Source organism: Aspergillus sydowii (genome assembly GCF_001890705.1).
Source record: "Aspergillus sydowii CBS 593.65 unplaced genomic scaffold ASPSYscaffold_20, whole genome shotgun sequence".
Lineage (NCBI taxonomy): Eukaryota > Fungi > Ascomycota > Eurotiomycetes > Eurotiales > Aspergillaceae > Aspergillus > Aspergillus sydowii.
The window spans coordinates 55,849-81,553 of NW_024467878.1; the positions used below are offsets into that span (position 1 = coordinate 55,849).

Consider the following 25,705-nt stretch of genomic DNA (forward strand, 5'->3'; position numbering starts at 1 on the left):
CATCTATAGACATCGCATGCAAAAGTCCCGGTGGCAGGCATTTGAAAAATACTAGCGCGGCCAGCTGAAATACAGCAGAAGGAAAATTAATGTCGGAAATAAACAAAACAATCTATGAGATGAGAGCTAAGAGTCAGCTAAGGATCAGCCCCCAAGCCACAGACTCTTCAGACTCTTCAGACTCTCCCGGTGGACTCCGGGTCCGCTGAGGCGATGCTGCGAACACCACAGCGTGTTGTCTGGCTGCTTACTGCCTTGGAGGACCTGGTCCGATGAGTCGATGCCGTTCTGCACGGGCTGCAGCTTGCGGCATGCAGCCCAACATGCAGACTGCAGCCCCAAGGATTCTACTAAGGATCAGGGCTGACACTCAGCACTAACAAGCCGTCTGCATCCAGCCCCAGCGGATCCTGTTTTACTGATTTTTACCCCATGACATTGGTAATGGAATCTATAGCGACATCCAGACTGCGAGTGCGGTCCGGACGTTCCCAAGAATAGACCCTCGCGAACGAGTTTGATTAGCAGGACTGAGCAACTGCATATATAGGTAGACATATATAGATAGTCTGTTGCTAGCTGCGCGAGGATCGTATTTCTCTTCCAATATACCAAACATCCAACATTCAGAGGCTGGTTTGTGTGCACGTTGATGTGCCCAGCCATGTCTCGCCTTCTGTCTGCTGCCCCGGCGAAGAGCCAAAGCAAACTCAACAACGTCCTGAACAACATTGCCAAACAATGCAACACATCCGCCGACCAAGTGCAAGATGTCTACCCTTGTACGCCGCTACAGCAGGGCCTGGTAACCCTATCCGTGACGACCCCCGGCGCCTACATGGCACAGCATGTGTACAAACTGCAGCCAGGAGTCGATCAGGAACGCATGAAACAGGCATGGAGCGCCGTTTTCCAGAACCATGCGATCCTGCGCACGCGCATCCTAATTCTCGGAGAAAATGCCATGCAGGTGGTGCTCAAGCACGCGGTGGACCCGTGGAGCGACTGCAGCGATCTGCAGGCATATCTCGCAGCAGACCAAGCGATCGCTCTGCAACTGGGCGAACCACTTTCGCGCCTGGCCATCTCGAATTCCCATGTGGTCTGGAGTGCCCACCATAGCATCTACGACGGTTTCTCCGTTGAGCTTATCCTGCGGGATGTGGCGGCTGTGTATGCTGACGGGGATATTCCCCAACGGCCCTCGTTTCGCCAGTTCATCCAGCGCACGTTCCAGCAGAAGCAAAAGGCGCAGACAGAGGAGTTTTGGAAGCAGAAGACGGCCCATATTGAGGATGTGGATTTGTTTCCCCGGCTACCTGCTCCGACATATCGGCCGCAGCCCAACAGCGTCTACGAGCGCGAGACCAGACTGTCCATCGAGGGTCCTTCAAGAGTGACTCTCTCGACCGTCGCAAATGCCGCCTGGGCCCTTGTGCAGTCCAGCCATCTCGGAGTCGACCAGGTTGCGTATGGAGCGACATTGAGTGGGCGCAACTCCAACATGCCAGATATCGACAAGGTCGTTGGCCCTACTCTTGCCACAGTCCCAGTCTGTCTGGACGTGAATCGCAACCAGCTTGTGCGCGACTACCTGCAGGCGACGCAGGCCTATTTCACCGACATAATTCCACATCAGCACATCGGTCTGCAGAATCTGAAGCGATTGAGTGCGACTACGGCGGCAATCTGCAATTTCCAGACACTCTTTGCGTTCCAGCCAGCAGGCATGGCTGAGACGCAGTCGTCATATAGCCATCTCCTTGCTGAAGAGAACGAGGCTGGCATCGATGCTGGCTTCTATAACTACGCCCTCACAGTGCAGTGCTCCTTGGCCGGGAATGGCACCTTGAAACTGCTTGCTTCATACGACGACAGTCTCATATCGAAACCGCAGATGGAACGACTGGTCTTCCAGTTCGAGCACATCGTCTCTCAGCTAATCACTAAAAGTGGGACAGAGAAGCTGAAGGACATTGATATCATTTCGCCCCAAGATCTAGCACAGCTTGACGCCTGGGACAGAATGGCTGAGCGGTATCCAGCGTTATTACCATTGGACGCAATCAGTCGCTTTGTTGTCTCTCGTCCTGATGCCACAGCTGTATCTGCCTGGGACGGCTCCCTCTCGTATGCACAACTAGACGCACTCGCAGGCAGACTCGCCTGTTGGCTAGTCCAGAGCTGCAATGTCGGCCCTGAAACAGTCATCCCCATTTGCTTCCACCGTTCGCAGTGGATGATCATTTCTATGCTTGCTGTCTTGAAAGCTGGCGGTGCATTCCTCCTCCTTGATCCCATCTACCCAGAACAGCGTCTGAACTACATGATGGAGATGGTGCAGGCCAAAACCATCTTAATCTCAGAGTCATGCAAAGAGAAATTTGCCACGTTCAGTGGAACAGCACAAGTTGTCTACGCGGCCTGGTTCCAAGCACACACTACACTAGCAACTCCTCTACCCTCAGAAAAGGACCTACCGTCTGACCGTGCAATGTACCTCGTCTTCACGTCCGGGACAACCGGGCAACCAAAAGGCGTGGTGACAACCCACCAGAGCTACGCCGTAGGCGCAGCAGGACATATTCCAGGTCTCGGCCTAGACACAAACACACGACAGCTCTTCTTCGCATCGCCGGCTTTCGACCTGAGTATCTACGAGACCATCGGGTCATTGATGGCAGGCAGTACTATCTGCGTTCCGGCAGAGGAAGACCGGAATGGTAGCGTCGCGCCGGTTATCAGGAATATGAACGTGAACATGATTTCCCTGACCTCGTCGTATGCCCGGCATATGCGCCCCCAGGATATTCCTTGTTTGAAGACACTCGCTTTAGCGGGCGAGCCCATGGCGACTGATGTCCAGCATGTCTGGGCCGATAAGCTGACTCTACTTAATGCTTATGGCCCGGCTGAGTGCTCTGTTGTTAGTACTATCAAGCGCCCTGTGTTGATGGATACGTATTCTGCCAATATTGGTCCTCCGACAGCGGGCAGGGCCTGGATCGTGGATCCGAAGGATCATGACTGTCTGCTTCCTATCGGGGCAACAGGTGAGCTTCTGATCGAGGGAGGCCACCTTGGTCGTGGGTATCTGAATGATCCGGAGAAGACGGCAGCAGCATATATCTTTGATCCCCGCTGGGCGAAGGCACAGGGGTCAGACCCTCGACGGTTCTATAAGACCGGTGACTTGGTACACTTTGATGAGGATGGGTCTATCATTATCGAAGGACGCAAGGATACGCAGGTTAAAATCCGAGGCCAGCGAGTCGAGATCGCAGAGGTTGAATATCATGTTACGAAGTTATTCCCCAAAGCTGCTGGGACTGCGGTCGAGGTCTTCAGACACGAGAATCAAGTCCACCTCGTTGCCTTTCTCTTCTGCGACGCAGGGACGTGGAATGGAGGTGACTCCCCGGAGAGGATCCTTCCCCGTCTGAGCACGCCCGATATCAAGAGCATGTCGGATATCAAACTCCAGCTTGAAAAGGTCCTCCCTCACCACATGGTGCCTACTCGATACCAGCTGTGGCCGCACATGCCTACCTCGCTCTCTGGGAAACTGGAAAGAAAGGCGCTGCGAGAGGAGTTGCGCCACCCGAGTGGAATTGTAATTGAACTGAACGAGACAACTGCCGTCTTCCCAGCCATCGATCCCTCAGACAGTGTTGCTCTCCGGCTCAACGAAAAGATCCTCGGTCTCACATCTGGCGTCAAGACCGCAGCACTCAAAGGCCGGGACTTTCCCTTGTCTATCCTAGGCTTGGACTCGATACAGCTAATCAGCATCGTCACATTCATCCGCAGCGAGTACGGCACGAAAATGACCGTGGGCACATTATATGACCTAAAACTCACCCTGACGGACCTGGCAGACCTGATCAAAGGGCCGCAATCGGGCAGGAAAAGCCCAGTTGTACCGACGCTCGATCTATCGAAAGAACTTCAAAGCGTGTACAGGGAACTAACACGCCGCTCAGAATCCGTCAAGCATAAGCGAAGGGTTTTCCTGACCGGTGCGACTGGCCTGCTAGGATCACAGATCCTGCGTCAACTCCTGGCCGACCCCAGTGTGCAACGAGTTATCGTGCATGTTCGGGCAAGCGATGCCATCAAAGGCATGGCCCGAGTTGTGTCTACCGCAACGCTAGCCAAATGGTGGTCCCCTTCATACGCAAGCCGAGTAGAATGCTGGCCAGGGGATCTGGCAATGCCGCAACTCGGTCTCCAGTCTGAGCAGTGGCGAACGCTCTGCGGATTAGGAGAGCCAGAGACTCGAGTCACCTCGATAATCCACAATGGTGCAGCCGTACAGTGGCAGGCTCCATACCGGGCGCTGAAGGCTGCGAATGTGGACTCTACGGTGGAACTGTTGACTGCTACAGCGCAGTGGGCAGAGCCTGGTAGTTTCACGTTCATTTCGGGGGGGTTGAAGAAATCGCCGGGACAGGACTTCGAGTCGTTCCTGAGGGCACTTGAGCAGGCCAACGGGTACAGCCAGAGTAAATTTGTTGCTGAGGAGCTGGTCTCGCGCTTTGCGGGCCATCAGTCTGCGCATCGCGTGTCGATTGTCCGTCCTGGTTGGGTCATCGGGACTGAGCAGGTCGCTGTCCCCAATACCGATGATTTCCTGTGGAAGCTTGTCCAGGCCTGTGTCCAGATTGGGGCGTACCCTGCCGAGGGAGGAGACCAGTGGTTGACAGTTGCTGATGCTGAAGCGGTATCAACCCGAATCCTGGGCACAACATTTGCAGCCAGCGGTGATTCTCCGTCAGTTGATAATGTGGACAACGGTACTACGGTCTCCCGCTTCTGGGAGCTGGTCAAGGAAGCAACGCGCATGAAGCTGGCCCCGATGAGCGCTGAAACCTGGAAACAGGCTGCCCAAGTCTTTGTCTCTCGCCAGTCGAACCAGGCTCCGTTTTTACCGGTGCTTGCGATGCTGCAGGACCCCCAGATGAGCTTTGGGGTGAAGCAGCCCGCAGATGCCAGGCCGAGTGCCCAGGTGGACGCTGCGATGAAAAGCAATATCCGGACCCTGGTGGAAGCTGGCTTCTTCTCTGAGTCTCCAAATTCAATTGCTACGGCCAAGGTGTTTACCAGATCAAGGGTTAACGAGGCTCGACCAGGGTTGTTTGTTTAATTAATGTATATATATCTTGACTTCTCTATCTGTCCTTACATTGTTGATATACAAAATTGCTTCTATTATACCTTGGAACTCCAGCAGAACCCATCAGCGCACCTCCCGAGTCTGTCATACATAATGACAGCAAGACGGATGCACTATAGATACTGCATTGTCGTCAACTGGGGGTCTACCCAGGAACTCATTAGCTGCCTTTAAATATGACTCCACGAGGTAGAAACGCGGAAGCTAATTCAGAAATAATTATTAGTTCCGCTAGAAAACGGTCTAGTTATCACTCTTTCTCAAATCCTTGAGTTTCTGCTCAAAACGGCCAATACTGAAATCACTGCTGGCCCTTGCGCCTAGCTCCCCAATCCTGTCGTGTAGTAGAGACCTGTAGAGTCTCTCAACTTCATCAAGCATTCCAGAGATGATATTAGAGAGCAATTGTCCTTCCCAGCCATTAGGCAGGCCAGAATATTACCGCCCTCCCCGTATAGTCGTCCCATTCGGTACTTGAGCTGGTCAGCTAGTTCTTGATGGGCTTCATCCATTTCGCAGTCCATCAGCTTAGCTACTTTTCTCCGTCCATCGACAGAAGAACGAAGTGCCAAAGATATTTCTCATGGACATCTAGAACATGGAGTTTATGCTGGGTTATCCTGTATGGCTCTTTGTGGGGGGAACCGGACTTCCTGAGGCTGAATTCGGCTTGATGAGGGCGTAGGCCAATGGAGAGGCAGACGCACTCATGGCACGTTTTCAGCCCGTTAAGCTGGTAGCTACAGATGGCCCCCCTGGTAAGTCCCCGCGGCGTGGACTCTCTAATCGTACCAAATCGCATTTGCACAGCATCCTTCCCCGTCCAGCTCCAGCGTATCAACAATCGCTGCATTCTTCCCATCAAACCTCCAAATCTGCACAAAGCCCACCTCATTATCTGTAAGAGCCAGGAACTCATCTAGAAAGTCACTTGGGGTGACCGCATTGGCCAAACCACAAGATGTTAACGTCGGTGTTAGAAAAAGCTGAGAATCGATCATGCCGGAAGGGGACAGGGCGAACGCGGTGACGTAGCCTGGAATACCGGTTTGATAGGACCGTGATGTAGCCCAAAGATAGGAGTGTGAGTAGGAGAGGGAGACTTCGTCAGACCAGAAGTCTGCATTCCTGTCTTCTGTTTCAAATTAGCAGGCATTCATTGAGGTCTGTACACATTCTGACACGTGCATACCGGACAGGATCAATGGGTACGACATATTTGTATAGAATAACTTTCCACCAGTCTTAATGGTATACACGGCTAGTTGGTTGGTTCCCTCAAAAACCACATAGGCAACGGCCCCGTGTGGATGGACCACAATATGCCTCGGGTTCGCTCCGGGAACTGGTGCATCCATTCGCTCCATGAACTGGAGTCGTCCGGTATTTGTATCGACTCTGTGTCTCCAAACTGCATTCCCTGTGTCATCTGCAGAATAGAGCATTTCATTGCAAGATCCGAAGGCGAGACCGTGGACTCCAGAGCCCGGGCCGTAGTCAATTGCCTGCACAACATCGGAGAGTGCCCCGTTTTCATCCAGAGAGCACATTGGCACATGAAGCGGAACCCCCAAATGAGGCACCATAAACTCTATATGGTGGCTTGGGGGAGGCCTTTAGGAAGATAGACTGCGAACCGGGGCCTTTTCTGTCAGTACACACCATCGGCATATTAAAATACACACGCGGGACATACAAGATCCAGTTAGAGGCAGTGACTGCTCAAGGACAATACTCAGATTATCCGCAATCTTGTAGCTCGTCCATTTTGACCCTGAAGTTGTGTATATGTTCTTCTTGTCGTGCTGCTACTGTCAGCAGAAGGTCTGTTCGAGTATTTCGAGGAACGAACATCAAAACCAATCCAATAATGCGGGTCGGCGGCAGAAAAGCTCTGAACGAGCGATAGTGTTAACTTCTCGTCATCAAAGCTGACATGGTGGATTGCAGAAGCATTGAAAGATCCGACGTAGAGATTATGTAGTATAGCAGTCGCATTGCCACCAAGCCACAGCAGACAAAACGCTGTTTTGAGCATATGCATGATGGTAGATGAACCTTTTCACAATGCAGCGATGAAGTCAATGAAATGCCTTAGGCCGTACATACATCTTCATGCTGGTGCCTTGGCGGCCTATTATACTATATATTCAAGGAGTTAAGCCGGTTTATCCGAGGGTTATGGATTTACCCGCAGAGAGTGTCGGGTACTGTAAGCCGGGAGTTCTAGAATCATAGAAAGCACCTGGGGTGCCATGGGAGGCCGACGTGGTATGAGCCTGCGTAGAAAATAGACGGTGAGATTTCATGCACGCGAAGGTGGGCAGTCCAGAGGTACACTGATAATTTGAGCATCCAGCTGCACCAATCACGGCACAGGCATTAGCTGCTTGTTAACCCTGTTATAAAGGCAGTGATCGACGCAGCTCCACCGCTGCATGGATCTGTAGTCCCGTAACGCGGAATTCCTCCTCTCAACAAGCAAATGGATGATTAATTACTGCAGTTTTCGGAGCCGATTCCGTTACCGGGAGGAAGTCAAGGTGTATATAATCCGAGGATGTAACCTGCATGCAGGTTAACAAGTAGGTCAGGTCAAGATCCCGGACAGCACAGAGCATCAATCAAGATCACGATCATGAAGTCTCTTTCGTTGGTGCTGCTCGGCCTGGGTGCCTTTGCTTCTGGTACGTCTACCTTGCCACCTACAATTGCATCTCTCGGCACTCTACTCACTATACAGCCCACACAAACCCCCCCGACGCAGCAACGATACTAGCCCACGAGCAACTGGCTCAGAAATGCGGGCCCAAAGTCAACCAAATGAAGCGGTCCCATCTCCTCCGTCGCCGCGGCCTCTCCATTGACCCTGGGACCGGCGAGACGGAATATACCGTCCACGCGCAAGCCCCCAAATACGATTTCATCCGCAACTGGACCAGCATCCTGACCCCCGAGACAAGCAATGGACCGTATTTCTACCCTCACAGCCAGACTTTGAGACAGGATATTCGTGAGGACGAGGAAGGCGTGCCTCTGAGTCTCGAGATTGGTGTGATTGATGTTGATACATGTGAGCCGCTGACTGACGTGTTGGTCGATATTTGGGTGAACACCCTACTTCCAGACAATTCAGGAGAATTATTCTGGCTGATAATAGGGATCTAGCATTGCAACGCTACCGGTTCGTATAGCTCTTTCACTGGGCTGTCCCCTAATACAGAGTTTATGGAACTTTATTCCGAGTCCGACGGCAAGCCCTTTGATATCCATGAGGGACTCCCCGATCTCTCTGTAAGTCGCTACTCCATCTATCTAACCCTGGGATGCTCATTGAGGCAATTTAGTTTCTTGCAACAGACAACTCGACCTGGCTCCGCGGTATGTGGCCAACCGACAAACACGGCGTTACATCTTTCACCACCATATTTCCTGGTTTCTACGTCCGTGCTCCATCGCAATCCCATATCCAATAAATCCAGCTCCTCTAATTTAATATTCCAGATCCAACGTGCAATTCACATCCATGCCCAAGTCCACACGAACTGGACCGTTCGCTCGAACGGTACCCTTGTACATGGGCCTATTGTTAGCACCGGCCAGATATTTGTTGATGAAAAACTGGGTGCCGAAATCATGGCACTGGAGCCGTATGCGAGTCACACGGAGATTGAGCGCGTGAAGAATGAAGACGACGGGATCTATACAGAGGAGTCAAGCAGTACGGTACACCCCTTCCCTTCTTTAATGAGGGACTATTGGTGAATGATAGCTAACTGGGGACTTGCAGCTGGTGCAATGACCATTCTTGATACAGAGCCCTTGGATGGTGTTGATTACCGGAATGGGGTTGTTGGGTATATCACTCTTGTATGTTCCCTCCCAATTCTCTGTTGCTCTTGTTTCGTTGAGATTAACTTTCCGACAGGGAATCCAGACGACGCACATCAGGAATGGAACGACCATTGATGCCCGTAAGTTCTATTTCAATATGTTCTATTTCAGTAAACTACTGAGGTGTCTTGTCATTGCTGACATTTCCCAGTGCCGAGTGCTAGCCCCAGCTCAAGTTCGTGAGCAGACCGGCCACATCATACTGAGACAAGGCACTGCAGTTGATATTAGGACATACAAAGCAGACGAGAAGGCGCAATTATCTGAGGATAGCGCGTTTAGCCCGGAATATATGTGGCAATGTTGCCTGTCGATGGCCGTATGAAATAGGGTTGCCTATAATATGCAGTACTAGTAGTGTGCATTTTATGAACCTCTGGTGTTGTACTGGCTCCATTGCCGGCTAGGCGATAATTATATTCTTTATGATGCCGGCACTCGCAATTTGAGGTAGATAACCGGTTGCTTTACGTCCCGGGCATATTCAATATGTGTGCTCTCCTTTTACCGGTGTTTTTCAGTGTCATTCTATCTGAAAGAATTGTATCTGAATTCATATATACATAGAAAATACCTGCAGAGAATGTGCAATCCAACACGTATATCACTTGGTCGACAAGATCAGATACAAAAAGAAACAGAAGAAACAGAAGAAAGAGAAAGAAACGGAAAGAAACACACAGAACGACATAACGAGACAAGAGAATCTACTCTAAAGTCATCCCATTTACCAAACTCCCACCATCCCCCCTATCAGGCACAAAGTAGAACTTCCCAGGACGGCCCTGCCGTCTGAGAATCATGTTGAGCAGGTCTGACAGCATCAGCTCCTGCCAGTCTTCTGTATCATATCCCGGCTCCATCATGTCCTCCTCCACGACGGTAACAACGCCACCGGGTTCTCGACCTGCTGAAGACGCGACCGAGTCGGACTCAGACGGCGCAGGTATTTGAGTAACATCCGAATGCTGTGATTCAGCTCTAGATACTGCACTGGAACTTGTTGACCTTCGACTGGAGAGGAATGAGCGTCCACGGCGCGAGATGGGTCTGCGCGGGCTTCGCGACTTCCGCCATCGGTCTAGCTTTTCAGAGGCCAGGAGAGGCGCCTCTGTAGATGGCAGCGGAGTCGACGTGACTGCCGTAGCCAGAGACGGTGTCAACAAGGGCGTCTGAATGGGCGTTTGCTCTGGCGAGTCGTGATAGTCCAGCGATGGAACGCCATCTGCAGGAAGACTTGTGGGGAGGCTGAAATATGAGCCGTCACCAACAGACCGGATAAAGTCCACCACTGCTTCATGATATTCAGCCCCGATGGGGATTGCGTGAGCGCCTGGGTGCATGATCTTCCGCCGACGAGCGCCTCCAATCTGTGCTTTGTCTACTGCGGCGGCCATCTCGGATGGCACGACGGGGTCGAATTCTCCCATGAAGTGGAGGAATGGGGTTTCGATGATAGGGTTCTCGTAAAAGGCGGAGAAGACGGGGCTCACGCCCATGTAGGCGCCGTATGTGATGCCGAATTTGAAAGGTGGGTGATCGAGGTCCTTGTAGGGCTCTGGATACCGCACGGCATCAGGGAATGTGGCGGCGTATTCTTCAAATCTTTGACGTCGTCGGGGACCCTCAAGAAGAGATGCAACCATGGCCCCGACGACAGAGCCCTGGGAGAAGCAGACGATGCCGTCAAAGGGCCCTTCTGTCCGTAGCATCTCGGCTACTCTGTTGATGCTGTCGAGCAGGCCTGTTGGTGGATCGTCTTCGTGTAGCCGGAACCAGGCATGCGTGTCGATTTCGTCGGGGTCTTTGAAGGTGTCCGATCTTTCTCTTTGGATGTCTTGCAGATAGTCCAGCCTGTCTGAGACTTTGTATGAGATTTCGCCCGTTGGGAAGTAGAAGGAGGCGTTTGGGAACGCTGTCTGGATGTGCTGCTGCAGCCGGTGCGTCTTCCTTTCGAAGACGGGCCCCGTTTGCGTGTGGCCGTGGAGACAGAGGATGCGCATCTTGCTGGATGTGATATCTGATTCTCAGAAGGGGTATGATATGCAGGTCTCTGGCTGTGTGAAAAAGATGGAACGAACGTTATAGAGACATATATCGTGCAGAGGTACTTGGCTGCCCTGGTAAGACAAACGAGCGATATCCCAAGTCCAGCGCAACCACTTGGCAGAATTACAAATATATCGAGCTACAAGTCCCTCATGTCTTGATGCTGTCAGTCGTCTAGTAGATTACTGCAGTTCCTTCGCCTCGTCCTTCCAGTCATCCTCATGCAAACAGCATCTACTTACAAGATACTATACAGCCCCTGCCAGCAGGATTCGCGAAGGAAAGCCACTAAGGAACAAACGTCTGTAATTAGAATAAATTACCGTTCAGGCGCCCTAGAACAATTTTGCAAACCTGCGATACACGATCGAGACGCATCGCCTAGACCTATGAAGACCAAACCGTTGGCACGGGTAAACGATCCAGCATCTCCGTCGCAAGCCAACTGCGCCTCTACCACGGCTTGAATCCACATGGCTTGAAGGATCCGTACTCAGTATTCCACCCGCCTTTGCTCTTTCGCTGGTCCTGGCAACGCCACCGTAGACTTCGCAGAGCTGCATCGCGGCCGGGCTGATCACCTCAGCTCATCGACTCATCGAGGTTATACGACGCCGGGTCCACCGTACCAGGCGGGTTTGACCGCAAGTGCGTCTGTCAGACCATATGCCGTGGCCATGGACCTGAAGTCCTCTTACTTTACTCTGAGTACAGCTGTTTCACACTGCGGCTGGAAGTTCATGTTTGTTGTGAAGGCAGTTCTTGTCCCCCACCCCCCCACTGAATAAGCTGATGCAGTCACCAGTTACCATCTACAACCACATGGGCAGCAGCCAGCCAGTCTTCAGCTCGAATTGGGGGCTGAAAGCACGTACTTTGCCGTGGCCCACATACTCCGAGGAGACTCAGCGAGCATCTCGGTCGAAACTCGCATGGCACGGTGCAGGGACTCGGCTGCGTATTGGCGTTCATCTACTCGCAGCTGCAGTCACAATCCAACACATTAGCCTGTCCACAGTCAGGTGGGGGCTAGCGCTGGTACGTTTGTGCTTCCTGCTCGGTATTATAATCCGGATATCGTGGCACCTCCGGCTAATGTGGTATGTGGCAAGAGCTGACTGTGACAGCACTCGCAGGACATCAGACTGTTAGATTGTCTACCTACTACGTTTCGTTATTCTAGAAGAAAAGCACGCACTTTATTAATTTTCTTTTGGTCAAATTAAACTACGACTATGGCTAATCCTTCTTCAAATCGACGATCTGCTCGGATATCCCGTCAGCCGTCACCACCAGCGTCTGCAAATGATCCCCAACCTCGATATGCCTCTCCGTCGCCCCCTGGTACGCATCTCGCACCAGCTGCTCCGCCGTCTGCCGATCCAGCCTCCCGAGCCTGGGTACCTGGCTGTCCAGGAACGGCAGCATCAGACTACTCGCCTCGCCCGCCGAGCAGTGCGTGCGCTTCTCAATACACCCGGCCGGGTCATAGTAGTACACAGCCCCCTCACCATCTGCATCTATTCCAGCCACCATGGTCTGAAGCTGGTACGGGAAGAAGCGCTTTTCGTAGAGGAGAGTAGAGACGCGCTGCGCACAAGCCCGCAAACTGATATTGCGCCCGTGCTGGTACTTGTAGACGGCGACGATGTGCTCGAGTTTCTCCTTGAGGGCGTGACCGTCGGCAGCGAACCCGATTACGGAGATCACGTTTGAGGAGCGTCCGGCGTCTTGGATTGTGAAGACCTTGGGCTCGTGCCGGCTGTTGATGTTGTAGCCGGCTGTTGAGCGGGTGTCGCCGGCTAGGATGACGAAGTCGGGGCCTGAGATGCCGAGTGTGGCGCCGCCGTTGCTGGTGTATCTATGAAGTAGTTAGTCCCTCTTCCTCTGTACAGAGGAGGGTGTATAATGTATGGTGTGGTGGGAACATACGGGTAAAATCTAGTTTCCTTTGCCATTGCTCTGTCTTCAGCTAACTGGAATACCGGTAAATGGAACAGCAAAACGACTGCAACAGCGACTTCTTCTAGCTAAGGCAAGAAAAATGCGTAATATCTTGATAAGCACTAGGACCGGTGAGCTTGCCGGACGAGTTCCGGCAGCAGCCAAATAACCTCAGTTATAAGGACAAAGACCGTCAGCAGGCAGAATACACCACGTCAATCACGCATTTCTGCAGAGATTTGATTCGCCTGGGCGTGTTCCACGAGCAGCACCGCCATAAGCGCTAGTGGGAGCAGCGCCGGCGTCAAACTCAAGGGCCAAGGCACGCCTGCACGATCGGCCGCCGGCTGAAACGCCTAATCAGAAGAAGTTAAGACGCAAAGCGGTTCGAGTTTGGGCCAATACTAGGCTCCACTGCGGGCGCGGTGCGTGAGGATTCGTGAAGAATCAGATTCTTGGATTTTGAGGGAGAATAGTACTATATACAACAGTAAAAATACGCTGGGAATCACAAGGCAAGACAGAAAAAGTAATCGTTTATCGTTATCGCGCATTCCCCCATAGTAGGCCCGGCGAGTACATGTCTATCTGGCTGCTCCAGTCAAAGTCGAACGGCGGCGAGGGTACATTCAGGGGCGGATAGTAGCAGGAGGCCGTCGACGCCAGCAGAGGCTGAGTCTGTTGAACCTGCTGCGTCTGCTGCATCTGCACCTGGACCTGCATCTGCATTTGGAGCATCAGCTGCCGCGCACTCAGCCCGCAGGTTCCAGACTCCCTGTGGAAGTTGCGCGCCGTCGACCGCGTGAAGACCCGCCCACAGTCCGGGCAGGGATGCACCTTAGCCTGCCCGTTCTTCTCACGCAGGTGTCGCCGGTAATTTCCAAGAGATGAGAATTTCCGCCCCTCACAGCCGTGGTCCCAGCAGCGCACTTCCAGCAACGTGGCCTGGGATTTGCAGGGCCGGTCTCTGTCCGCGTGGGCGTGGGCGTGGGCGTGTCGGCTCCGTCCGACTCCGCAGCGCTGCACGCGTCGGGCAGTGGGGCGCGCAACGTTCTGGGGGCCGTTTTGTGGAGTCCGCTGGGGGCGTAGTGATAGCTCGGTCCGACTTTCAGTTTCGTCTGTCTGGCTGGGGAGGGGCCAGAGCCAACTGGCGGAAGAAGACTCGGAGACCGTGCTGGTGGTGGTGGTGGTGGTGCTGCTGGTAGGGGAATGGGGAGAGACGTCTTCGGCGCCGTATGTCGAGAATAGGTCTGGGAAAGTGTCTGCAGAGTTCTCCGGTGTCTGTAGCTGTGGCAATTCCTGCTGTGGTTGTGCCTTCTTTGGCAGGACTCGTCGTGGGCGTGTGGTGTTCATGATGAATGTAGGGCTCGTATAACAGTAGTACAGGAAGACGCAGTTCAGGAAGAGCTGCAGACAAGCGGTTTATATCCTGGCATCCTATCCATGAGTACAGCCAGGATGGTGAGGATGGCATCACAGAAGTGATCTGCACATTAGCGAGTCGGGCATTTTGCACGACAAGGATGGCCGGTGGAGAATCCTTTCTGCACCGATTCACATTCAGCAGAACCGGCTGCAGAGAGCCCTGACTCGCACCGATTATTAGGATGAGCGCTAGGATCACCGCGCCACGAGGATGAACCGCGAAATGCCGGTGGCATCACGACCCTTTGTAGGCTGTGCTCTCCAAAACGGCCACTCCGACACTCTATTTAGCCGTTTTAACGCCAAAGTTGTGTCAGAATTGGGAGTTGTGTGTCAGGGCATTTTCACTGCCGTTTCGGATTCGGGCCATCAATGTAACGTTCGATTCGGTCTATCTGCTAGTGTCTATCTGCTAGTGTCCAACGGTCTAACTGTCTATCTCTCTGATCTACTTCTGCGGGCCCGCAGTCACTCGCTTCCACTCCATGCCCAGCACGCCGATGATCGATGCCGCAGCTAGCCCAATGGACAGGTACCACGTTTTCACGATGGCCTCGTTGCACAACCCCATGATCGTCGCCAGGGACTCCGCCGGCACTAGGTTACGGATCTCTCGGTTGCCCGCGTTCAACACCGCAGAGGCGTCGACAGCCGGGAACCGCGCGCTGATGGTCGACGCCAGGGTCCCCGTGTAAATGGTGTCCGCGGCCGACAGGGCAATAGTGCCTCCTAGCGTCTGGGCGAGCACTATCAGCGACACGCCAATGGGGATGTCGTTCATTGGCAGGATTGTCTGCGCTGCCACGAGGGTCTGCTGCAGGGCGCACCCTAGGCCTACACCGGCGGGAACCTGATACCCTAGTACATCCCGGATCGGCGAGGCGTAGTCTAGCGTCGACAGGAGGCCCATGCCCACGGAGAGGAGGGCCGTTGCGATGATCATGAAAGGGACGTAGTGGCCGATCACAGGGGTCAGGATCCCACACAGCGTCGTGAAGACAACGGCCGCCCCGATAATGGGGAGTAACTTGACGGCGGACGAAATGACGGAGAGATCTTTGATCACCTGTAACCAGATCGGCAGCTAAGCAGTAAAACCGTTAGTCAGAGTTTCTAGTAGATGTTTTTCTTGCAGCACTGCCCGACTCACGTAGTATTCCAGGATGAACCCTGTCCCCGACGTGCAAAAGGAGAAGAACATGCCAAACGCGATGCTTCTCCTTTTCAAAATTCCCATTGGAACGAGTGCCTCATCCCCCTTTCTGCTTTGCACTGTCATGAATGCACCCATGAGCACTCCAAACAGAATGAAGAGCACGATGATGCGGGCGTTCTTCCACGAATACTCCTTGCCTCCCCATAGCAGCGCCAGAATCAAGCACAGGATGGAGGCGAGAAAGATGGTGAAGGCGGGCAGGTCCAGTTTGTCAATCTTTTGTTTCCACGTCGTCGCAGTCGTTGTCGGGGCTTTTAGCTTGAGCATGAAGACGATGATGGCGAAGGTTGGGGCGGACATGATCGGGTTGATATAGAAGATCCTGAGCAGTTAGCCTCCCACCACTTTTTCTGAAACGCTCAAGATCGCATCTTACCATCTCCAGGTGGTGCCATGGATGATTCCACCGGCGAGCAGCGGACCACAGATAAAAGCGACGCCGTTGACAGCACCGAGTATGCCGTTGAAGACTGCGACTTTTGCTCTGGGGACGGACTGCGAGAGGATCGTTAGGGCTCCGGACAGAATGCCTCCTGCGCCAATGCCTGCGATCGTGCGGCCACTGCAACTGTCAGCGCTGTCAATTTCTACAGACCACCGCGCTCACAGAATCAGAGCAATGGAATTGGGAGCTGTTGCGCAGATGATCGAACCGATCTCGAACAGCAGCAGAGCGCCCAAGTAGACGATTTTGACCGGCAGCATCGAGTACAGCCGGCCAAACACCAGCTGGAATGCGCAGTCCTGCGAATATCAGCGGTTTAATTCATCTCATCCTCTTCCTCATTACGCACCGTGAACAAATACGCCGATCCATACCAGCCTGTGTCCTGCAGCGAATGGAACTCGTCGGTGATGGTCGCGATCGCAGTTCCCAGCACCACCTCGTCCTGTTCCAATTAGAGAAATTCAGCAGCAACCGCAGAAAACATACCAATGCGACCTGGAAGACCGACAGACAAAGGCCGATAAAGATGAGAGAGAAATTCAGGTGGCCGACATAATGGACCTCCTCCTCGTCGTCAGTCGAGGGAGTAGGCGAGCGCTGGCTGAGCTCCTCCGGCGTCAGCGCTGGGGTTCGAGTCTTCTCTGATTTTTCCATTTCCATGATGGGCATGAAAAGAAATCAGTCAAATGCAGCTGACGCTCTTTCATTTTCTGACACTCCATGGTTAAGTAGAATGCGGTGCAGGCATCCAGGCGTCGTGGCCCCTGCAGTGTCCAGCCGGTGGTTCGATGCTTCAGGCACAAAGCGCTGCGTAACGCCTGACGGTAGCTAACGGAATTCTGCTGTTTCTTTGTTTTTTTATTACCGCCGAGTCGACACGATCTGAACTGCCGTGTTTGATTGGCCGGTGCGCGATCTCTGCACAATCTGACCCATCTGCCCCATAATCCGGCCCTAAGACTAACAATCTAACAGTGGCGGACTGTCACACTAACTGTCAAACCAGTCGAAAGACCCATCAGCTGAATGGAGGGTCCCTGTTCCGTATTAAATTCTGGCTCAATGCTTCTGCAGTCAGCCTCCTGGCCCACTAATTCAGCCCCGGAGCCGTCTCCGAGTCTGCAGTCAGGTATTATTGTTGGCCTGGCCGTATTAGAGCATATTGCCTGCAGGGTACGTGATGATTATTGCTGACTGCAGAGTGAGAGCTGTGGCGTTCACGACTCGGTCAAGTTCCGCTCGCAGACACTGCCCTGTCAGGAAGAAAGGATTCCGCTAAGGAAGCGAAGAATTGGCCCCAGCCGATCCCTGAGGTTATTCTGCTGGGCAGTATACATTAGACAATACAATGGCCGCCAACACCTCTGCATTCTGGTTCATCACCGTAGTCTACATTCTCCAGTCAAGTCTCAAAGTCAACGGCAGTCAAGATGATCTTCACTCCGCCAGAATGGGGCCGTGACATGATGCCCATCCCCGACTCCCTCCCTATCTACGACTTCCTGCTCCAACGCGACAACCGCCACCTCTACCACTGGACCCCCGACAGCCCGACCTTGACTTGCGCGGTTTCCGACAAGTCATACACTCTCCAGACGATCGCAACCCGGGTCGATGCCCTCTCGCGCAGTCTGAGCCGAGAACTTGGCTGGGGGCCGAATGCAGGCTCGCCCTGGGACAAGGTCATTGGGATCTTCAGTTTCAACACGGTATGATTTGTCGACCAGTTTTTGACTACGGGCGTTCCAACTGACTGACTGACGTTATAGATCGACTTCCTGATCGCCTCGTGGGCTGTCCACCGCGTGGGCGGCGTCTGTCTGCTCATGCACCCGACCAGCTCTGCTGCTGAAATCAAGCGACATATCAGTCTTACTAAATGCCGTGTTCTGTTTACCTGTCGCTCGCTGCTATCGACAGCCAATGATGCTCTTGCCGATAGTGCGGTCCAGGATCCCAAGATGTATCTACTTGACCTGCCCGAGGAGTTGGCGAAGACGCCCTCACTTCCTGACCAGGGACAGAAGACAGTCGAGCAATTGGTCCAAGAGGGAGCCTCCCTTCCACATATCGAGTCATTACAATGGACACCAGGTCAGGGTAAAGAGCAGGTCGCCTACCTGTGCCCGACCAGTGGAACCTCCGGCCTGCAGGTAAAACCAACCTGCTAACACCAACCACTTCCCCATAGGCATACGCTAACAGAATGAATAGAAACTTGCCCAGATAACGCATTACAACATCATCGCAAACGTAATCCAGTCCGGGACATTCGAAGCACTGCATAAACACGGCCGGACTGAGACCGCACTCGGCTTCCTGCCCCTGAGTCACAGTTACGGATTGATTTTGGCGCACTTGACTGCGTGGCGGGGGGATACTTATATCTTGCATGCTCGGTTTGACATGCAGGCTGCACTGGCGTCGATCGCAAAATACAAAATCGAGAGGCTGTACCTGGTGCGTCCCCTGTTGTTGTTCTCCTACCGTACCGTGGCTAATTAGTTGGATTAGGTCCCTCCTCTTATCTCTGCCCTCGTTAACAACCCTTTCCTCTTCGAGCTGTACGATCTCTCGTCCGTCAAGTCTGTCATCACCGGCTCTGGCCCATTTGGACCCCGTCTTGCAGATGCCCTCAGCAAAGTCCGCCCAACGTGGCAGGTTCTCCCTGGATACGGTAAGACTGGCAGTATACACTTCAATCAATCGAATCTTCCAATCTAATAAATAAGCCAGGCCTCACCGAAACCGCCGTGATCATCTCCATTACGAACCCGAACTACATCTACCTCGGATCAGACGGTTGTCTCCTCCCCGGCGTCGAAGCCAAGCTCCTAAACACCGAAGACGTCGAGGTAGACCGCTACGACGAACCAGGCGAGCTCCTCCTGCGCTCGCCCAGCAATATCAAGGGGTATCTCGGACAACCAGAAGCCACAAAGGAGATTTTCGACGACGAGGGCTGGCTGCGGACCGGCGATATCGCTGTCTTCCGAGTCCAGACTCAAGACGGTAAAGACACGCCGTATCTTGATATCGTCGATCGGAAGAAGGATATCATGAAGGTTAAGGGGCTGCAGGTTGCTCCTGTGGAGATTGAGGCGCATCTCGCTGCGCACCCTGCTGTTGCGGAGGTGGCGGTTGTGGGCGTTCGTGATGAGGATGCTGGCGAGAGGCCTTTTGCTTTTATTGTTAGGTCGGCCAAGGAGATGGTTGATGTGGATGAGGATATTATCAAGGGTGAGTTGAATCGGCTGATTGAGAGTGCGCTGAGTGAACCGCACTGGCTGCGTAAGAATATTCGCTTTGTAGACGAGTTTCCTAAGAGCAGCAATGGCAAGACGCTCAAGTTTAAGCTGAGGGAGACTTTGGCTAATTGATTTTGAGTACGAGTGATGAGCGTGTGATTTCAAAAGAGCGAAGCGTTGATATAAACTACGTATATTCTACTCATTATAGTTACTGCTAAACTATATTGAATTATATTTGGTTATTTCTATAAGCATACCTTTGCAGACATTTAACAATATACATCAAGTATATCCGTATAAAAATCGAGCACACTGCAAAATTGCCCTAAAAAGTACCCTAAGCAACACCCAGCAAAGTCTTAATAGTGCCCCCGATTATTCCCGTTTCTCTCTATAATAATCCAATTTAAATTTCTGCACAACCTTGGCACAGAAGTAGCATTTTCAGCCAAGATATGATACCATCAACATCATCCCATACGCTCAGCCACAAGCGGACACCACAAGCGACAGGTTCCTTGTCAGAGCACTCGCTTGACAATCCCCAACCAAGTCTAGCTCCGCTGTTAGAGCAGGAGAGGGGCCAAAATTACATGGTCTCTCAGACGGTTACTCTTTGCGCAGCAGGAGTGGAACTGGAAACTGCATGGTGGCACAAAACGGGTTTAGCTGGGAGTGACGGGATTATCTCCAACGGCTTCGGGCAAGTTCGAAGGATTGCACCGCGGTCGATCTGTAGATGACGAGATGACTCCGTGGAAATGACTCGATGGGTGAGTAAGTTCCTGCATCAGACTGCGCCCTTGCCGCCTGGGGCTGTGGCAAAGACGGCCAATCTCAGGATTTAACCGGTCTCCGGTGAAATAGGCCGTCAAAAGTCCGTCCACAAGGATTCAATCTTGCCATATTCCAAGGTTCTTCTAGCGGAATCCTTTGGGATTTGGGCCCAGCCCAGTTTTCGGGATATCCCGCCAAGGATAGCACCAAGCTGTCAAATCCTTTCGCTCGTGTGGGTGTCAGATTCCCTCATAGGATGAGGGCTTGGAGAGAAGTTCAGAGAACGTGGGGTTGATCTTTTCCAATACTGACCCGTCTTGAGATTCTTGGTGCTGCGTGCATAACTTGAATGGCAAATATTAGCGAGTTGGCCACGACAAAATATCATTGTAGCTGGTCATCGGATACCATAGAACATGGTATTAATGTACTAGTTGCAACTGGTTCACTCGTTGTGTTCATATTAAATCGGTATGTTGTTGAGATAGACTCGATACTGGCAACGGCCACCTCCGAAGCCACCAATGTGGCGTTGTTAGGCCGTCGGATGCACGGGCAATACGAGGGGTACGGGGCAATCTTGTCGGATTTCCGGTGGTCCAGCCCTACCTGCTTGAAGAACGAGAATTAGATGTCTGAGGTCTAGCCCTAAGTTATTGTGTCCATTCTGTACTTGACCTGCAGCGCAAGGCTCCAAAGGTCTGCTTTATATATAACAGAAAACATCAGCAGCAGTGCCCAAATATTTAGACACTTGGTACCGAATTACAAGGTTTAATACCGCTGAGGAGGCGTCTCGTAAATAAATGGCGGCATCGCCTTCGCGTTCCAACGGTAGCAGCAATAATTATTACAAGTACTCATATAAAGAATTTTGATTTTAATCAGTCGAATTGGAAATGTTTTGCGGCATGTTTAATGGTCAATGGAGTTTATTATCGCTGTTTCTATTCAATGGGGTGCGCGAATATAAATATACTTCTAACATCATGCCCGGCAACAAATATATTAGCACATTATACTATGTTTGCTTTCTGAGAATTTGAAGCCTTTGGCATGGTATTTCGTGATAAAAAAAAAAAAAAAAAAAAAAATTGAAGCATTCAATCAAGCCTATGACGTCGGCCGCTTGTATGTATCTCTGTTGCAACATTCAGGGGAAGAACAGTTCTCTGCCTCGCTCCTTGGACCACCAAGCGTCAACCAATATCCTAGCGCAAGCGCAAGCAAACTTTGTTCCACCACGAATATACATATGGAAATTAATGCAGAGAAGTACTCGGGGGAGTCCTGGTCGCGATTGGCGCCACTGATTTGGGCCCTCGTATTATTTCTGCTTGAAAGTAAAAGAATGAATCCTCCAAAAGGAGCAATGGGAGGCCGCTCAACTCCAAGCTTAGGAAGACTTTGGCTGTTAGTTAATTCTATTCAATACATGAGAGACGAATTTGTAAAAGCCAGATTGTTTAATTTAGGTGCAGGTATATATGAAGGAGCGTATACAGCATACAAGGGATAGTGGGCGACAGCGAACTGTCGACAAATTACTCAAATAGCAATAAAAATAAACAAAATGAAAGTATACTGGAAAGAATCATGCGCTTTGTTCATTGTTCGGTTTGAGCGCTTGGACCAGTTGGTCACACAGCTGGCGTATGTTGTCCACCTTGGACAGCACATCGTTCCCAGCGCGAGCCAACACCGTATTGGAATCCGAAACCGAAAGAGAATCTCCCAGGATTGAAAAAGCACTTCTGATGCGTACTTTTTGAATAGCTGTTTCGGCCCGTTGCAGACGACCTGGAGGCTCGTGTTAGATTACTAGAACACCTAAAGAAGGGCATCGAGGACACTAACCTAAGGCCACTCTCAGCCGCGAGTCTTTATTTATTTCGCGGACCAGTTCCTCGACTCGCTGCAACTCGGGCATTGATTCTGGTGCGACGAATCTGAGATCCCTGGGGCTGAATTGCTTATGCTCTCCTAATTTTCCATGGTTCTTATCAGAAAGGCCCCAGCTTGAAACGGATCGGAGTGCACAAACCGTAGAAACTGCTAGAGCGAAAGTATGCAAAAAAGACATTATCAGATCCGATTTCTTTGTCCTCGGTAACCGAATCATGACTTATCAGACCCGCAAAGTATATGGCAAGAGGGAATTGCCAGCCGGGTGGAAAATGACCTGAAAGCTCTCCAACGGCCTCCAGACGATTGCTCATCTCCTGCATTGACAGGCGGCCTTGCTGTTGGTAAAGGGAATCGCGAAGACGATTAACCTCCTTCACCCAGACTACTTTCGCACCAGGAGGTGGGTTGGATATAGCTCCAAATTCCGGCTGCAACCGGTACAACGCGTCATTCTCAAAGAGCGTTGCAGCAGAGATCCTTTGGCATTTTCCTTCAATCTTCAGTGACCCTTGGGAGAGGTATTCTCCAAAGTAAAAGTCGGGTTTCTCTCGCAGTGTTAATAGATGTTTCAGATTCTTCTCTTGGGGTGTGTCGAATGGGACGAAGGCCTTGATGAGATCCAAGTCTCGAAGAAAAGTGCCAGGAGGGAACTGCGTTGTGTCTATTACGTACAGGTCGATATCATCTAGACTTGACGCATCTCGAGGGTGCTGGTGGCGGTAGTAAATGTATTGAATGGCGAAGAGGAGCGAGCTCGTCCACGACACAAAGTTGTCTTGCAATTCACCCTTTGGCCACCACCGAAGATGGAGATTGAGAGTAGACGCTATTTCGGTTTGCCTGTTATTGTTCGAAGCGGAGAAGACATCCTCCCGAGAGGAACGTGTATTCTGGCAGGCAGCCTGCGAACGGACCCATGTGGAATCCATTCGACCGTCTGATAACGGACTCACAATGCGAAAGAGGTAACGCGGTATGTTATAGAGTGCCCCGAGGTCCAGTATGCTATTGCCCTGGGGGTTGAAGATTAACTGGTCTGGCATCTCAGGCCCGTCGCCGAGGTGAGTGGTTCTGATGCCTTCAGTTATTGTGTCCATTCTGTGTTTTGCGTTCTCGTTGGGGATTTCGCAAGAATGAAGGGCCTGACTGGAACAGGAACACCGTTCACTCTTATAAGAAATGATGAGAAGGCTATATCGGCAGCTTTGAGGTTCTCGCAGGTTCCAGGACAGACTAGATAGCACCCCAGTCAGCCTTGAACGGTGCTGGCGCTGCAAGGCTCTTCGCTGTTGGGTAAAAAACAAGGCTGAGACTATCATGGCTGAATGGAAGGCTCACAGCTTCTCTGCGGCGGCAAAGTATGCGGCACAGTTGTCAGAGTTCCCAAAAGTCCTAGAGCAAATCAATCGAACAGATCAATTCCCTTGGTGAGCGAGAGTATGCCTTGCCGCCGCCTGGCGCCGCAATTATGGCGCATAGTCTTCAGGTCCCAAGGGACTTGTCCACAGCAGCACCAACAGAAGTGGCTTGAAAGAAGTTGCTTTATCCAAGCCATGTCTTTGCTTTCGCGATAAAGGGTTAAGAACTAGAAAGCCCTCTCAGCTGAGTAGTATGTGCTTTAGAATAGCCATAGCCAACCACGTTGATTGCCAACGTCCGCATAATGAACGACTGGTGATGGCAATTTCAAAATGCTCGAAGACCTACTTGATCTTTCTGAACCTGAATTCTAGAGGTTTCCACTGGAGAGAGCTGGTATATATGTGTGTATATATACCACCTAAGGCAAGGCCAGGAACACGTTTCTCCACTTGCGATATTCGCCTTATTGGAATTTGACCGTATAGATTATTGTGTAGTAGATAAGAGTTTGATAAAGCTAATAGAACCAACGGAAATCTGGAGATCCCGGTCCTTCTCTGAGCATCTCTGTAGGAACATCCATAGCTGTGAGAACAGTGTCCTGCCTCCGGTTCCTCCTTGAATTATCATACATCATCCAAAAGCCGAGAGCAAGCGTAAAGATAATTCCAGCTCCTCCAAAGGCGGCTGTAGTAATCAACGCAGGCAAGTACTTGGGAGCATCCTGGTCGCGGAAAATGTTGGAGCTCACCAAACCCATCAGATTAGCCATAGGTACAGCAACACTGGTCAGAACGACTCTCTTCCCTTCACTCGCGACGTTGTTATTGTACCACGCGTCGAGCAACACTGAAGGGGCAGATGTGCCCCAAGTCATCATGAACGAAGCGAAGTAGGCCACGTCGATGTCGCGCTCGACATCAATGGAAACGAAGATAACCATTCCGATAAACGTGAACAGGAAACCGAGTGCTACGAACGGGAATCGCCACCGTGTCCAGTCACTGCAGAATGCGAGAAGCAAAAGCATGACCGCGCCAGATACATTGGGTGCAACTGTGTACAGATTGGTCTTGACCGTGTCGTAGCCCAGTCTTTTTATGATAACGGGGAGAAACAGCTGGACCGACTGAAGAGGCACGCCGAGGCAGATCTGTATGCCAATGATTGCCCAGCTTGTACCATGTTTGAAGATCCGAAGAGAGCCTCGGATGTTCAAGCGTTCATTGACAACTGCGGAGCTGTCAAGCTGCATCCGCCTAAAGGCTAGGGTTTTCTCGTCGTCGGACAGAAATGAAGCTTCGGTAGACGACCTTGGCAAATACCAGAGCGTGAAAATCGCGAACAGCACAGTCCCGCCTCCCTCAATGAGAAAGAGGTAGCGCCATGATGCCAGGGGTCCAGAGTCGATGCGAAACACGCCAAAGGCTAGTAGGCCGGAGAATGCAGAGGCAATGCTTTGTGCCGCGTAGAAAATTGCGAGACGGCGGGCGAGCTCTCCTCGACGATAGAATCTTATGTCCGAGTAAGCATGCTAGTCTAGTGTAGGTGGAACGGTGGATACATACGTCGTGAGATAGTAGATGACAAGGGGAAAGAAGGCGCTCTCCGACATTCCCAGGAACCATCGGATGGCCAGTAGCCCTCCAAAGTTAAAAACAGCAACAACGAGGACGGTGCATAAGCCGAATGTTAGCATCATGCATGGCAACACGATATTCGGACCGTATTTTTTCCCCAACACAGCGAGGAAAGGCGCAGTCAAGACATAGGGGATGAAGAAGATGCTGAGGATCAGATTATACTGGTTACCCCGCAGCCGGAGCGTATCTAATTATTTCACCTCGTTAATATTGGAGTAGCATATAGGCCGTGCAGTGATTACCTTCCAAGCCTGCGGTCTTTGCATTGCCTAGATTGGATTTGTCGAGACTGTTGAAGAGATACATGATTGCCAGCACCGGGAGGATGCGCAGGTCGAATTTCCACACCAGCGCCTGCTCTGCACGAGAGTCGATAGTATCCCCAAGGGCTGCTTGGATGGCTCCGACAGTCTCATCGCTACCTACGCCCTTGGGCGACGATACCTCTGGTGTTTTGACGCTATCCATGCTCGCATTCTCCAGCATATCAGACCAGAATAATGGTAATGTCTGTGAACAAGCGAGCCTCCTGCAAGGGCGCATTGCAGGCTCATATATGGCAGCCCTCCTCGCCAGTTATACGGAGTCAAGATTAGATCTGTAATTAGTCCA

At 51.9% G+C, this 25,705-nt stretch overlaps 10 protein-coding genes across 10 annotated transcripts; 3 read left to right on the plus strand and 7 right to left on the minus strand.

Moving 5' to 3' along the window:
- The first annotated feature begins 593 nt into the window (after positions 1 to 593).
- Positions 594 to 5,228, plus strand: ASPSYDRAFT_51880 (uncharacterized protein). Its single transcript, XM_040848379.1, has one exon. The coding sequence runs from the start codon at positions 665 to 667 to the stop codon at positions 5,144 to 5,146; it is 4,482 nt and encodes a 1,493-aa protein (XP_040696263.1). The 5' UTR covers positions 594 to 664; the 3' UTR covers positions 5,147 to 5,228.
- Positions 5,229 to 5,958: 730 nt separating this feature from the next.
- On the minus strand, positions 5,959 to 7,220 carry ASPSYDRAFT_95555 (lactonase family protein; the record flags this gene model as incomplete). The annotated part of the gene is made up of 5 exons (XM_040853133.1): positions 5,959 to 6,311; positions 6,369 to 6,681; positions 6,767 to 6,819; positions 6,873 to 6,981; positions 7,029 to 7,220. 5 exons carry the CDS (start codon positions 7,218 to 7,220, stop codon positions 5,959 to 5,961), a joined length of 1,020 nt encoding a protein of 339 aa, XP_040696264.1.
- Positions 7,221 to 7,814: 594 nt separating this feature from the next.
- Positions 7,815 to 9,253, plus strand: ASPSYDRAFT_95556 (intradiol ring-cleavage dioxygenase; the record flags this gene model as incomplete). The annotated part of the gene is made up of 8 exons (XM_040853134.1): positions 7,815 to 7,863; positions 7,920 to 8,284; positions 8,345 to 8,470; positions 8,524 to 8,619; positions 8,681 to 8,897; positions 8,967 to 9,046; positions 9,105 to 9,150; positions 9,222 to 9,253. 8 exons carry the CDS (start codon positions 7,815 to 7,817, stop codon positions 9,251 to 9,253), a joined length of 1,011 nt encoding a protein of 336 aa, XP_040696265.1.
- Positions 9,254 to 9,777: 524 nt separating this feature from the next.
- Positions 9,778 to 11,073, minus strand: ASPSYDRAFT_164500 (alpha/beta hydrolase; the record flags this gene model as incomplete). Its single annotated transcript, XM_040843269.1, has 1 exon — positions 9,778 to 11,073. One exon carries the CDS (start codon positions 11,071 to 11,073, stop codon positions 9,778 to 9,780), a length of 1,296 nt encoding a protein of 431 aa, XP_040696266.1.
- A 1,285-nt stretch (positions 11,074 to 12,358) lies between these two features.
- On the minus strand, positions 12,359 to 13,402 carry ASPSYDRAFT_214207 (uncharacterized protein; the record flags this gene model as incomplete). The annotated part of the gene is made up of 2 exons (XM_040844084.1): positions 13,052 to 13,402; positions 12,359 to 12,980 (listed from the first exon to the last, which is right to left on the minus strand). The coding sequence occupies exons 1-2, from the start codon at positions 13,075 to 13,077 to the stop codon at positions 12,359 to 12,361; spliced, it is 648 nt and encodes a 215-aa protein (XP_040696267.1). The 5' UTR covers positions 13,078 to 13,402.
- A 14-nt stretch (positions 13,403 to 13,416) lies between these two features.
- Positions 13,417 to 14,621, minus strand: ASPSYDRAFT_51883 (uncharacterized protein). Its single transcript, XM_040848380.1, has one exon. The coding sequence runs from the start codon at positions 14,414 to 14,416 to the stop codon at positions 13,607 to 13,609; it is 810 nt and encodes a 269-aa protein (XP_040696268.1). The 5' UTR covers positions 14,417 to 14,621; the 3' UTR covers positions 13,417 to 13,606.
- A 315-nt stretch (positions 14,622 to 14,936) lies between these two features.
- ASPSYDRAFT_62793 (MDR family MFS transporter) lies at positions 14,937 to 16,812 on the minus strand (the record flags this gene model as incomplete). The annotated part of the gene is made up of 6 exons (XM_040850169.1): positions 14,937 to 15,572; positions 15,639 to 16,026; positions 16,081 to 16,266; positions 16,312 to 16,448; positions 16,499 to 16,594; positions 16,639 to 16,812. 6 exons carry the CDS (start codon positions 16,810 to 16,812, stop codon positions 14,937 to 14,939), a joined length of 1,617 nt encoding a protein of 538 aa, XP_040696269.1.
- Positions 16,813 to 17,248: 436 nt separating this feature from the next.
- ASPSYDRAFT_214216 (uncharacterized protein) lies at positions 17,249 to 19,655 on the plus strand. Its single transcript, XM_040844085.1, has 5 exons — positions 17,249 to 17,861; positions 17,922 to 18,305; positions 18,367 to 18,612; positions 18,667 to 18,829; positions 18,889 to 19,655. The coding sequence occupies exons 1-5, from the start codon at positions 17,583 to 17,585 to the stop codon at positions 19,530 to 19,532; spliced, it is 1,716 nt and encodes a 571-aa protein (XP_040696270.1). The 5' UTR covers positions 17,249 to 17,582; the 3' UTR covers positions 19,533 to 19,655.
- Positions 19,656 to 21,774: 2,119 nt separating this feature from the next.
- On the minus strand, positions 21,775 to 23,185 carry ASPSYDRAFT_95562 (uncharacterized protein; the record flags this gene model as incomplete). Its single annotated transcript, XM_040853135.1, has 3 exons — positions 21,775 to 21,980; positions 22,038 to 22,163; positions 22,225 to 23,185. The coding sequence occupies 3 exons, from the start codon at positions 23,183 to 23,185 to the stop codon at positions 21,775 to 21,777; spliced, it is 1,293 nt and encodes a 430-aa protein (XP_040696271.1).
- A 782-nt stretch (positions 23,186 to 23,967) lies between these two features.
- On the minus strand, positions 23,968 to 25,561 carry ASPSYDRAFT_62796 (putative MFS transporter; the record flags this gene model as incomplete). Its single annotated transcript, XM_040850170.1, has 3 exons — positions 23,968 to 24,964; positions 25,019 to 25,280; positions 25,336 to 25,561. 3 exons carry the CDS (start codon positions 25,559 to 25,561, stop codon positions 23,968 to 23,970), a joined length of 1,485 nt encoding a protein of 494 aa, XP_040696272.1.
- Positions 25,562 to 25,705: the final 144 nt, after the last annotated feature.

Bases quoted from the DNA above. Each gene is read 5' to 3' on its own strand.
- ASPSYDRAFT_51880 (XM_040848379.1), top strand. From the start codon at position 665: ATGTCTCGCCTTCTGTCTGCTGCCCCGGCGAAGAGCCAAAGCAAACTC.
- ASPSYDRAFT_51883 (XM_040848380.1), bottom strand. From the start codon at position 14,416: ATGAACACCACACGCCCACGACGAGTCCTGCCAAAGAAGGCACAACCA.
- ASPSYDRAFT_214216 (XM_040844085.1), top strand. From the start codon at position 17,583: ATGATCTTCACTCCGCCAGAATGGGGCCGTGACATGATGCCCATCCCC. The intron at 18,306-18,366 runs GTAAAACCAACC...CAGAATGAATAG, and splicing joins GTGGAACCTCCGGCCTGCAG to AAACTTGCCCAGATAACGCA. The intron at 18,613-18,666 runs GTGCGTCCCCTG...TAGTTGGATTAG, and splicing joins AAATCGAGAGGCTGTACCTG to GTCCCTCCTCTTATCTCTGC.